Here is a 12209-nt window from a genome sequence, read left to right as displayed (position 1 = left end):
TGGGGCTTGGTGGTGATCCTGACAGCCAGTGGATAGAGAACCCCACTCAGCATCCTACCGCACACAGCCCCCACCAAAAGAATCGTCTTCCTTCCCAAATGTCAGTAGCGCCAGGCTGAGGAGCCTGTCCACTGAAGCCCAGCCAGCACAGTGGAGGGGCTGCCTGCCCAGACTGGCTGGTCCAGGCGTTGGTCCTTTGCAGACAGGGACCTGCTTCCTTGAGCTAGGCTGAGACCTACAGGATTCTGGGCTGGTGGAGCAGATGGGACGGAGGCTTCTGAACCATCACAACGCCAGGCTCTGAGGATGGGAAACGTGGGGGCACCCCAACAACCCCACACTCCTTTTCCCATCCCCACCCCCATCCTCACCCAGGGCTGGGCAGGCACAGGGACAGCTAGGGACAGCTGGCGCTTGCTGGCACTCAAGGGGATCCGATTGCAGGGCATCAGGGTGGGGCTTAGATGGGAGTAGGAGGCAGTCTCTGATTGGCTGGGGACTAAAGGGGCGGGCCCTAGAAGAAGAGTGACAGTGGGGCTCCAGATGTTCAGGCCACTTCCCCGCCTCCCGACACCCCAAGAAACTAGGAGAGAATGGGGCACTTTGCAGTGGGAGAGAGAGGCAGAGGATCTCCTGAGCCCAGCACCCTGGAGATCCAGCAGGGTGCTGGGCTCAGGAGATCTGAACCTCCCCATTGGGATTCAGGGTAAAACCTTCCCAGGTCTGGACCCCTTGCGCCCTCAAGTGCCCTTGGAGGATGTTGTGAGTTTCTGCCTCTTTGTGGACATACCAGGGAGCATCTCCTCCGTGCCCTGGCTTCCGGGGAGCTATCAGGCAGACAGCTGGCCAGGATGCGCCTCCTACCCCCATCAGCTCCTGTGTGAGGCCCAGCCCTGCAGTGACCTTCCATCTGCCTGGTTCTTCTGCAGACCCTGGGCAGGGGCTGCTGTGGCAGCCCAACTCCAAGACCAACAGAGCCGCGTCAGGCCACGCCATGACGATGATGTCCTGTGGCCCAGAGAGTTACTACCCTCTGGAGTGGCCACTTGAAGCCTCCACGTCTTCAGAGCTCAGATTTCGCCTAGAAAAGGAGGAGAGGGACCATGGCTACTCCTCTCGGTGCCCCTATAGGTACTTGGGGGACAGTTGTCTGGTCCCAGTCCTCCAGGCTGGCTCCTTGTATTTCTTGTGCAACTAGGCCACCCACCAGGGCTTTTCCCCTTACACACCAGGAAACTGAAAAGACAGACTAACATATACCCCCAAACCATCTATTGCACCCACTCTGGGGACCCGGTGCAAGTCCTAGAACAGCAAATGATCCAGTCTAAGGCCTGCTACTCCGGGGAGGACACACTGAGTGTTTCACTTTGACTGTGATTTTCGTGAGTACTCTTTTGTAAATCTGAAAGGTCATCACTCCTGTTTTACAGATGAAAGGAGTCTGGGCCAAGGTCAAATGAATTGTGTAAGGCCATGTTAGTAAGAGCCCTTTGATTCCTATACCATGCATAGAAATCTCCACTCTGCAGAATCACTTCCTGCTACAAGGGTAATTGAGTCTCAGAGACCACCTCTTTGAGACTGCTAGTACCCCCCCCCCTCAATTACTGACACCCCAATGGGACCCACCCACCCCCACCTCTGCCCATTAACAGCTACCTTTCCTCAATGAGGATGAGGTCAGAGCCACATGGGGCCCAAGGAGGATGAGGTCAGAGCACTCTGGCTGCTGCAGACGCTAAATAATTCATGGTGCTGCTGTAAGTGGGGGCTGTAGCTTCCTGGAGGACCCAGCATGGAGACAGCAGACAGGAAGTCTGTTTAGTAGCCCCCTGAGCACAACCTTGGCATGTCCTCTGCGGAGCTAGAGAAAGTGCTGGTCTTGATGAGAATGTTCATGTGGTGAGAGCCGGCAAGACACCTAGACTTGCCACTGCCATCTCTTCTGTGCTCATGAACTAGCACAATGGGCCACGAGAGCAAGTTGGGTGTGGCCATGACAGGGCCCCTTGGCCTGGGGCAGCTGTGATCATCCCCCAGCATGCCTTTCTGTGAACAAAGCATTTTATGAAGATGAAGTGGGGGTGGGGGTGGTGAGAGGCAGGCAGGCCAGCTGACAGACGCCCCAGAATGCCTTAGAAACATACAGGAACACAGAGGCGTTAAGCCCTCGCAAAGAAAGGGCAGTCATTTAATTCCGAGTAGTTACAAAATTGAACCCCCATTGACACCCACTGTAGGATTTAACAGTGTTGGCATGACATCTACCAAGGGACTGGCCTGTGAAGGATGAACTTGAACCAGACCTCAGCCTTCTCGTTGTCTCCCACTCAAGGCTTGAGTGTGATACGGCGCTGCTAACTAGGAGGTCCCCAAACCTCCTAAAAATGGAGTTCTCACTGGAACCGGAACTGGAAGATGCAGGGTAAGTACGTACCATGGGTACTTCCTGCACCCAGGCAGAGCTGCATCTCCCAGAAGCCCATGACCCCTCAGCTGCAGCTGCAGCAAGGACTTGGGCTATAAACACAACCACAGCCAGCAGACGCCTAGGCATCTGGTGCTTTTGGAGTTCTAAAAGACGCACTTAGGACAGCAAATAATCCCTTCCTCGATGTGGCAGATCTCAGAGCTCTAGATCAAGGGCAGTGTGAGGTGCATGGATTTCCCCCTTCCTTTGTGTGTGTGTGTGGGGGGGGGGGGGTTGAATAGTGTATTACTCATAGATGGAAAATCCTCATTCAACAGAGAGGTCAAGCCAGGAGTCACATTTGGAGGTGTAGTCCCACTCCGTGGGGACCTACTACCCAATGATAAAAGGCACAGGCTGCTAGGGGACTGCATGGAAGCCATGGACTAAGCGTGAGGCACCTTCATGGGAAACCTCTACCTCAGCACTACGTAGAGCTGTACTAAAGGCCAGGTTCCAGGGCACACTTGGGGAGGGCCTGGAGGAGGCTCTGTCTGGTACCCAAGGGTAGAACAAAGGATGATGCTGTGGAGATCTTGTCCCCAGAGTCTGGTACTATGATCATCTCAGTCATGGGTGCCAGCAGCTCGCAGGCCCGGAAATGACCCTCTCTGACGTGGGTGGCCTTCGGGTTCCTCAGGTGCATGTCCTAAGGCCAAGGACACTAGAGGTTCCTCTAGTGATAAAAAGCAGCAGGGCTTGTCCAGGCGTCCCAAGGACATCTGCTGCCCAAGCTGAGGTAGAAACTATCTTCCCACAAGCAATCTCCAGTCCTGGACCCCACGTCCGACATAGGAAAGGTTCAAGTCACCCTGAGAATGCAGCCCTGACTCCCACCCACTGTCTCCTAAGGGTGCTCCCAGGCCCCAACCACGTATGTCCAAGTAGTCCCAGCAAGTACCTCCAGAACCCACGAGATCCAGGTAATTCCACCGCTGCACCTGTCTTAGGAGCCATCCTGGGAGCCGACACAGAAGCCAAAAGCAGACTGGGAAGATGCGGCCAGGGGGTTAACCAAGGTACATAAATAATGCAAAGCTCTAAGCAACACAGGGGCCCGCCAGCTCTTCGACTCTTATGCGGGGCTCTCTGTGCGGCAGTGCTGGACAACAGGAAAGCTTGCCCAGTTGGGACAAGTGTTGTAATCCCCATCCCCAGTGCTGATGGGCAGTGGGGAGGGCAGGGCAGGCAGAAAGAATGGTCTTGCCCTGGTGAGGGGACCCAGCTCACTGAAGGTAGGGTAGACGCCATCCAGGCACAAAGGTGCCGGGACCCGGGACCCTCAGGTCATGAGAAACAACCTGCCCAAGCTGGGCTCTGCTCCTCGCTTGTGACCTTCCACAGTCTAGAAGATGGGAGAAGACTGTGAGTAGGGCAAGGGATGACTTCTGTGTGGCTTGCCTCTAGAGACTCAGAGATGCATCTGACGGGCATTGTGTGACAGACACACTGATGGATTACCAACATGGCCAAGAAGGTCCAGAGTCAAAACAGTGGCATCACACACCTGGTGTTCACAGCGGGGCAACAACCACCTGGAGAACCACATGGGGACACAGACTCCGTGACTTGGGGGAGGTGTGAAGGCAGGAGATAGGAGTCAGCCGTTAGCTCCCTGTAGCCGCAGTCACATGGGGACCGGGAGGCTAGGATGGGCAAGAGGGCAGATGATCCTATGAGCCCCAGTCACAGGCGTCAGGTCTATCCTCAGGTCCCCACTCAGTCCAATGCTTCCGATTGGTAGCCTCTGGTCCCTCCCAGCTCCAAGGACAAAGGTGGGTAAACTGCTGAGCCCTGCTCAGCTGGGTGCAGAGCAATGAGGGTATCCGGATGAGGTGTGGTCCAGGGAAGAGGGCATCTACCATCTCGTTTTGCTTTTCGGGGACTGATCCTAAAGTAACCAGAAAGAACAAGAGTCAAACGGGACGGACTCCGCTGCTCACAGTCCAAGTACTGGATTGTACTAAAAAAAAAAAAGGCTCAGCCTGCCGGGAGTGAGCAGTCTAAACATAGAAGTTTGGGAGAAGTCTGGAGTTTTCTGCCAACAACCTTTCTCTCCCTTTCAACAAAAAAATGAAATTTTCCCCCCTTACAACTGGTGTCGGAAAATAGCTTCTGGCTAATCGAGGACAAACATTCCCAAGCCTGGGATGGGCAGGCTCTCAAGTCTTGTTGAAGGACCTGAAGCTGACCTCCAAGGGTCAGAACATCATCCCATGCAGAAGGGACAGAGGCAGTTCAGAGCCCAGGACACTGGTCTGGCTTATCCCAGGGAGAGCCAAGGATGAAAGCAGGGACAGTCAGTCTGTCCAGTCTTGGTTCAGTCACCTAGAGGCTCTGTGGCCTGACTGAGTCACTTTGCTTATAAAAGGGGTTGGGACATCTACCCCTAAGAGCCTACAGAACCCTGAAGAGACAGCATTCTGAGATTTCGGCTCTGGAAATGAAGGGAAAGATTTGTCCCCATCCTGCCCCAACCCCCCCACCACCACATCCTGCCCCACCAGCCATAAAGATGAGCCTGAGCAGTTGGGGAAAAGATTTTACTGTCCCCCAAATTCTAGTACTAGGATGCTGTGACCCCTGAACTAACCAGGACATGGCCTGGCCTGCCTGTCTTTGTGAACTCACATTATAAACAGCTCAGCCCCAACTCTGAACCATTCCGCTCATGCTCTGAAGCATGATCTCAGACCTTGGAGCAGAATGGTCATGGGTCTCACCCTCGAAGTCACTTCCTATGGAGAGGCCAAGATGAGCTGACCCCCTCTGCACCCCTAGAACTGCCCACTGGTGGGTCTGCCTCTCCTGCTCTGTCTCTGAAAACACCCATGGGAGAAGACGAAACCCTCGGGAAAGCTGCTGCCCAGGTTGGACACTCCCAGGTATGGGTCCAGACAAGAAGGACCCAGATGCTCATTCTGATGGCAGTTAATGGCAGACACACTAGAGAGCCCTGTCCCGGAGGAGGCACCAGCCCCTTAGCACAGGAGACACTAGAAGAAGCATCAGCCCCAAGAGCTGGATGTGAGGAGGAGAGAGAGTGCCCTCACTGATGCGCCATAGAGGAAGGAAAGAGTCACAGGAGGTGAGAACCCAGTCAGAAACCACAAGCCCAGAGCAAGAGTTAATAAAGCAACGTGTTTATTAGGCACCCTTGCTCCTCACAGAGGAGCAGGATCCAGCCCAAGGCATCCTCTCTGAGCTCTCTGGAGGCTGCAGGTGTCACCGGAGAGTGTAGGCATGGGACCAGCCACCACCCCAAGCAGAACACTATTTGGATAGAGCAGATCGCCAGAGGTGGCCCTGGCATGAAACAGGGCAGGCACCTGGACTCCACAAATACTGAGAGGGAGGGGGCCCCCCACGACACCCACCCAAACATTGGCAGATCAGGGGACCTGACCCTGAGGCAAAAGCTACCCTGAGCCAGTGAGGGAGAAGGGAGCCACAGAGCACGGTGCCCCTAGTGGTCCCCCACCCAAGCCAGGTCCTGAGTGCCCTCTCCAAATCCACCCACTTGCGCCTGGCCACAGCTGCTGCCTTAGTCCCACACGTAGGGATTTCTAAAGACCTGAGAGATCTTGCTGTCTTTCGGTGGTGTGGCCACCTGGTGGCTCTGGACCACGTACATGTCTTCAGCTCGCAGGGTTGAGTTGGCACTGCCCATCACCTGGCTGTTGGCGGTGGCCCGTGGGAGGATGACGTCATAAGCGCCTTCGGACTGGAAGGAAGAACAGGAGGTCTCACAGTCGGGGGAATTGGTAGCCAGGTTCCGCCAGGGCAAAGGCACACACACTCAGCTTCCTGCAGGGCTGTGCCTGCCGGCTCCCACCTCTTGACCCTCTCCAGACCCCCCCACCCCCCGCTACGCCTGGGCCCTGCTGGCAGGATAAGATGGATGACTCTACCTCTGGAAATAGAGGACTGGCCTTCTGAGCACTTCGGGGTGTCCGGAAGGAGACCCTGCCTCTGAGTTCCTGCTCCTAGTTCCTTGGGGAAACCTCTGATGAGCTGCATTAAGCTGTTACTGCATGACTGGTACCACTCACAAGCTCCCTTTCTCCAAGTGTCTTACCTGAGTCCCCAAAATGTCACTACAATACTCAGTACCCTTCTGGTAGGTCCTGGTCCATATAATTCTGGCTTAGGGATCCAGCCCTAAATATTCTGCCTGGAAGGAATGTGAACCCCTGGGGTGGTCCCGGCTGCCTTATCACCATGTAAGAGAGATGTTACCACTAAAGCTCCAAGGCTCCCAGGACCCCAAACCAGCAGATATGGGTGACCCTCCCACCTGTGGGGGGGATTCCCACTTCCAGGAACATCCAACCACTCACTCCCTGCCATCTAGGACACTTAGATCTGGGAGCTTCAACACGGGAACGCACCAAGATTAACAGGACTGTTTGTCAAGCCCTCCGCCTAGCCGAGCTCCAACTCCTAGCTGGTCCCCACCCTGAGATGGGTTGACAAATGTTTAACTGCAGGGACGGGAAAGCCTGAAGTTCCCTGTAGATCTGCCTTGGGGAGTGACTCCCTTTTAGGTGGAACCCAAGCTACAGGGTGACCTCAATAACCCCCACCCCCAGGTTACCAACAACAGAAGTCACAATAGCCTGTTCCACCTCAGACCCAATCTGCATTTTAAGCAAGTTCTCAATCACTGCTCACTTTGGTGGTCTGAGGACCATGGTGTGAGAACTCAGCAGAAATAACAGTTCCGTCCAGCTCACCCTCCAAACCGGGAGAAAGGCTGGGGTGGTTCCTGTGGACAAGGTTCAGAGGCTGGGAGCAGAGAGGTAGCCTCTGATCATGGTGAGAATGGAAACTACTCAGATCTGCTCCAGGTTGCAGCTTCACACTTGGTGAGAGAAAAAGAGCTGGGACTGGAAGTCTCAGACACACCAGCCATTCCCTGCTCCCAGCCTAGGGAGTGGGGAAGGGATGGGAACAGAACCCTGCTGACCTCCTGGCTTCCTGTTCCCAGAATCCTGCCAAGGCAGGTCGCTGACCTCTCTGGCAACCACTGCCAGCAGGGAGGAACATATATGGAGTTGGAATCTAATCCACCTCCTTCCTGTTCCCACCGCCCCCCTAACTAATGGAGCACTGGTTCCCAGAGCCCAGGGGAGGTATATGGTCAAGACTAGCTAGCCAGGCATAGGGTCTCATATAGCCCAGGCTAGTGGTGCAAGCTGTAGCCAAAGATAGCCCTTGATCGAGAGCCATTGAACTTCATGCTTCTGTCTCCCAACTACTAGGGTTACAGGTATGTGCCACCCGGCTGTGGGCGGTACCCAGTGATGCAGGGCAGGTCCCACTGCGGTGTACTAGAGCCCTGGGTTGGCAGGGCTGATGTCCCAGGAGAAATTCGCCATACCCCAATGCCTCTGTCCATCCATACACTCATTGCCTGTACAGCTTCTCTCCCAGCAAATGAGGCTGAGCTCTGTGGCTTTCATCCAGGCCCCTGGAACCTGAGGGATCCACTCACCGGGCCTTTGTGCATCAGGGCCATCTCAGTGGGCTGGTACACACTCGTCAGCAGCTGCCCATTGTAGCCACTGTAAGGTGACACGGGTCTCTTGGCTGTGGGTGAAAAAGAAGCTCAAATTTGAAGATTTCTGGACTGTTGTCTCCTGCTTTGACCCACAGCCCAAGCAACTCTTCTGGGCATAGGGAAATGGGGTCCCTAGGGCCCTCTCGTAACACCCGACCCAGGAGTGGTGACCTGATAGTGAGCTGTGGACCTGGGCCCCCTCCCTCCCACGCCTGGTGCTCTTTTGTTTAGATGTACAAAAGACTGCTGTTTGGATCCCTGTGTTGGTGGACACACACACACACACACACACACACACACACACACACACACACACCACTCGTCCCCCGCCCCCTCCCCATAGCTCAGGAAAAGCACGCTGTCAGCAACCTTCACATCCTATCCGCCCTCAGGGCCAGAGGCCAGGAGGGGCACATGAGCCTTTGGCTGCTCTCCAAGACGGCCAGCCTCTAGTTCCTGCCTCTACCACTATGGACCCGCTGCCAGGCACAAGGGGAAATACAGCTGAGACCCCGCAGCTTTTTATGTGTTCATGTCCTCACAGGGCATGGGTGGCTGCTGGTGCCACCTTGTAGCCATGCAGGGTCCAGCCAGGGAGACTTGGTGCTCAGTCCATCCTGGGCCCCCTGGCAAGTACCCAGAGAGATTTGTAGCTGCTGCCTACACCTTCTGCTGTGGGTTTCCCATCTGATCCACCCTGCTGGGCACCTCTGGGGTATCTTGGAGCTGCTGATTAGGCTTGGGGCCCAGGAACAGGCCTTCCCAAGATGGCCAGGTATACAGGATTCAGCTGACTTCTGCTGGGCTCAGGGACCACAGCCTGTGCAGGATTCTTAAGTGCTGAGCTTCTGCTATTGATTTTTCCATTTTGGAAAAAAAAAAAATGAAATAAATAAAAACACAGAGCCCAGGAGTTATCTCCACGAGAAGAAAAAGACTAAGAACTCTCCGGCCAGACAAAGGTGTACTGCGTTAGGAGCAGCGTGGGGGACAGGCCGGCCGCTCCTCCCAGCACCTCCCCAGGTCTTCTGTCTCTCTGGCTTCCTTAGTGACCCCTTCCCTGCACATTCAGTGGTCCACTCTGTGTGCCAGAAGCCACCCCAGTGTGGGGACAGCAGTCATCTCCAGGGAGTAAGATCACAGACTATGTGTCCACAAGAGCAAGAGTCACCAATTTCCACAAGGCAGGAAGCATGAGGGCCACACAGTGCGCACAGAAGACCCTAGGGTTTGTTTCTAGAATGTCCATTGCCTCTAACTGAACTTCTGTTGGAGATCCCAGGGCCGACATGTGATAATCAGGCTCTGTCTAAAACCCCCAAATATCTTACACACAGTTGGGGTCCAGCAGAGTGCTGGTCATGCCTGAGGGGCTGCAGCTTATGAGTCACAAACCCACAAGGTCTTAGCACAGAGTCCAGCAAAAGCAGGTATCCCATAAATGCTAATATTCCTTACAGTAAACAAAAGTGCTGCTGAGGTCACTGTGGGTCATCAGAAATGGTTGTTTGTGGTGCTGGAGACGAAACCAGGGGCCTTGGGTCTGCTACACAAATGTTCTACCACTGAGCTACACGCTCCATCCCTGAATGCAGGGGCTTCAAGCAGAAAACTGCAGACATTCACAAGACCTTCCATTTTTCTCAATGGCTCCCTGCCCTGAAGGAAAAGACATGGCGTAAAGGATGGCTCAGCCAGGTAAGGGCGTTTGCCACCAAGCCTGGCAAACTGAGACTGTTCCCCAGAAGCCTTATGGTAGGAAAGAAAAGACTGACTGAATAAATAAAAACAGAAGCTGGAAATGCTGACGCATACCCATGATCCCAACAACTGGGAGAAGGAAGGACCCATTTGAGACCCAGCTTCAGCTACATAGTGAGTTCAAGCTCAGCCTCAGCTACATGAGACCCTGTCTAGTCTTACACACAGACACACCTGGACACACACACACACACACACAAGGATATACACAAACTTCTTGCCACACCTGAGGCTGGCTCGTCCATGGAAAATGCTTTGTTCTCCACAAACATGCTCTGGCCCGTCTGCTCTTTCAGGATGGTCTCGTAGCCCACGCCGCGGGTAGGGTACATGTCCCCCTGGTAGCTCTGTTCTGGGCTGGGTTTGGTCACCTGGGAGACCTCGGGGATGACATAGAAGAGGACAAAAGTCCAGGCATTGGCAGCGAGGGCAATGGCCAGGGTGGGGTCATCCCAGGTGGGGCTATGGTGCTGCTTATTGCCATAGGTGTACATGACAATCCACACCACCCAGATGGCAATGGAGAGGGACGTGGTAAGCAGCACAAAGACCCCGTGCTTCCGCCAGCGCTTAAAGCGGCCACACAAGGTGGGCCAGGCTCCTAGGAAGGATCCCAGCAGTAGCAGCATTACGTAGATGAGTGCCATGACAAAGTCCATGTTGGCGATGGCACAGGGGAGGTCATGGTCCAGTCCGGCACTGCCACTGCCATTGCCCAGAGGGCCAACCTGGCCACCTCCCCGTACCAGGGTGATGATCAGCCACTCGGTTGTTGATGATGACCTCTACAAGGGTGAGAAGCAGGGCCACAGTGAAGATCACCCAGCCCGGGGCCCATGGTTCTTCCGGGCCAGGAAGTTAAGGGCAAAGACATGGGCTATCAGGCAGGAGAAAGCAGATGGCAAACAGGACCCCAAAGAGGAAGCGTCGAGAGGCGCAGGTGGAGAAATCAGGCTTTACCACGCAGGCAAACACGAGGCAGAAGAGGCCCAGGGTGCCCAGCAGGAAGAACACCTGGGTCCCCAGGAGGCTCCGCTTCTTCGTGTCCTGCACAAATGGCAGGCTGGCCACAAGGATGATGGTGAGCACAAATGTTGTGATGACGCCTGCCCCGGCCACGCCTCCAGGACGATGCCCCAAGCCCCAGAGCGGTCACAAAGGTTGTAGTAGATCGGATCCAGGTCCGGGCTGCAGCCAGGTGGGGCATGGCTCTGGGCCCAGGCCCCGGGAAAGAGCAAAGGCAGTCCTAGACACATCAGCAAGGTGTTGTGGATGGCCATCCTGGCTCCCAGGCCAGGCTTCCGCTGGTCCCTAGAGACAGGAATAGGCAAAATCAGTTCTCCAAAGTCAGACATCGATGAGGGTGGTATTGCTTCCACCATCCTGAACAAGAGTTGTTCGGAACACATGACGCTTTTTTGTATTTTTAATTTTAAAAAGATTATATATTTTGGGGCTGGAAAGATGGGTCAGTGGTTAAGAGCACTGGCTGCTCTTCTAGAGGACCTGAGTTCAATTCCCAGCAAACTACATGGTGGTTCACAACATCTACAATGAGATCTGGTGCCTTCTTCCAGCATGCAGGCATAAATGCAGGCAGAACACTGTGTACATAACAAATAAAATACATCTTTTAGAAAATTATAATTTTATGTGTATGGTGTTTTGCTTACATGTATGCCTGTGCACCTGTGGGTGCCTGGTGCCTGTGGAGGCCAGAAGACTGTATTGGGTTGCCCAGTTAGAATTGAAGTTTGAGATGGTTGTGAGTCACCATGTGGGTGCTGGAGAACTGAACATGGGTTCTTTAGAAGAGTAGCAAATGTTCTTAACACGAATTCATGAAGGTTTATCAACTGAGCCAACAAATGAGGCTCATCTGTCATTCCTGATCCTTTGTTTGTTTGTTTGTTTGTTTGTTTGTTTGAGACCAAGGCTTCTGTATAGCAGTCCTGGAAGTTGCTTTGTAGATCAGGCTGGCCTTGAACTCATAGAGATTCGCCTGCCTCCTGAGTGCTGGGATTAAAGACGTGAGTCACCACACCCAGCTGTCATCCCTATTCCTAACCATGGAAAAGAGGAAATTTCTTTTCTTAACTGCTAGAGAGATGGCTCAGTGGTTAAGAACACTGGGTGAGGACCCAGGTTTGAATCCCAGCATCTACATGACGGCTCACAACAGTCTATGACTCCAGTCCTAGGGTGTAGCACAAATCCTAATTGGCCTTAATAATAAAAACCTGGAGTCAGATATAGGGCAAATGCTGAAAGATCAGAAAGACACAGGAGCAAGCCACAGCCACCACCTCTTACCTTGCCAACTCCTCAGCCTGAAAGAGACGAGCTCCTGCCTCCTGCCTCCTTATATTCCTCTCTCCAGCAAGCAATATCACTTCCTGTCTCCACCTCCCT

At 54.1% G+C, this 12209-nt stretch overlaps 1 protein-coding gene across 1 annotated transcript; it reads right to left on the bottom strand.

Annotated features, from left to right (window-relative positions):
• Positions 1-2161: 2161 nt before the first annotated feature.
• Positions 2162-11107, bottom strand: LOC114686959 (G-protein coupled receptor family C group 5 member C-like). The gene is given in 8 exon segments (XM_037200895.1): positions 2162-4364; positions 6048-6197; positions 7971-8065; positions 10024-10567; positions 10569-10627; positions 10630-10690; positions 10692-10918; positions 10921-11107. Coding segments are annotated over 8 exon segments (1326 nt in total). The 5' UTR covers positions 11078-11107; the 3' UTR covers positions 2162-4331.
• Between the last annotated feature and the right edge of the window lie 1102 nt (positions 11108-12209).

This window comes from Peromyscus leucopus, chromosome 8b, assembly GCF_004664715.2.
Source record: "Peromyscus leucopus breed LL Stock chromosome 8b, UCI_PerLeu_2.1, whole genome shotgun sequence".
Lineage (NCBI taxonomy): Eukaryota > Metazoa > Chordata > Mammalia > Rodentia > Cricetidae > Peromyscus > Peromyscus leucopus.
This window is presented reverse-complemented; position numbering and strand designations above follow the sequence as displayed.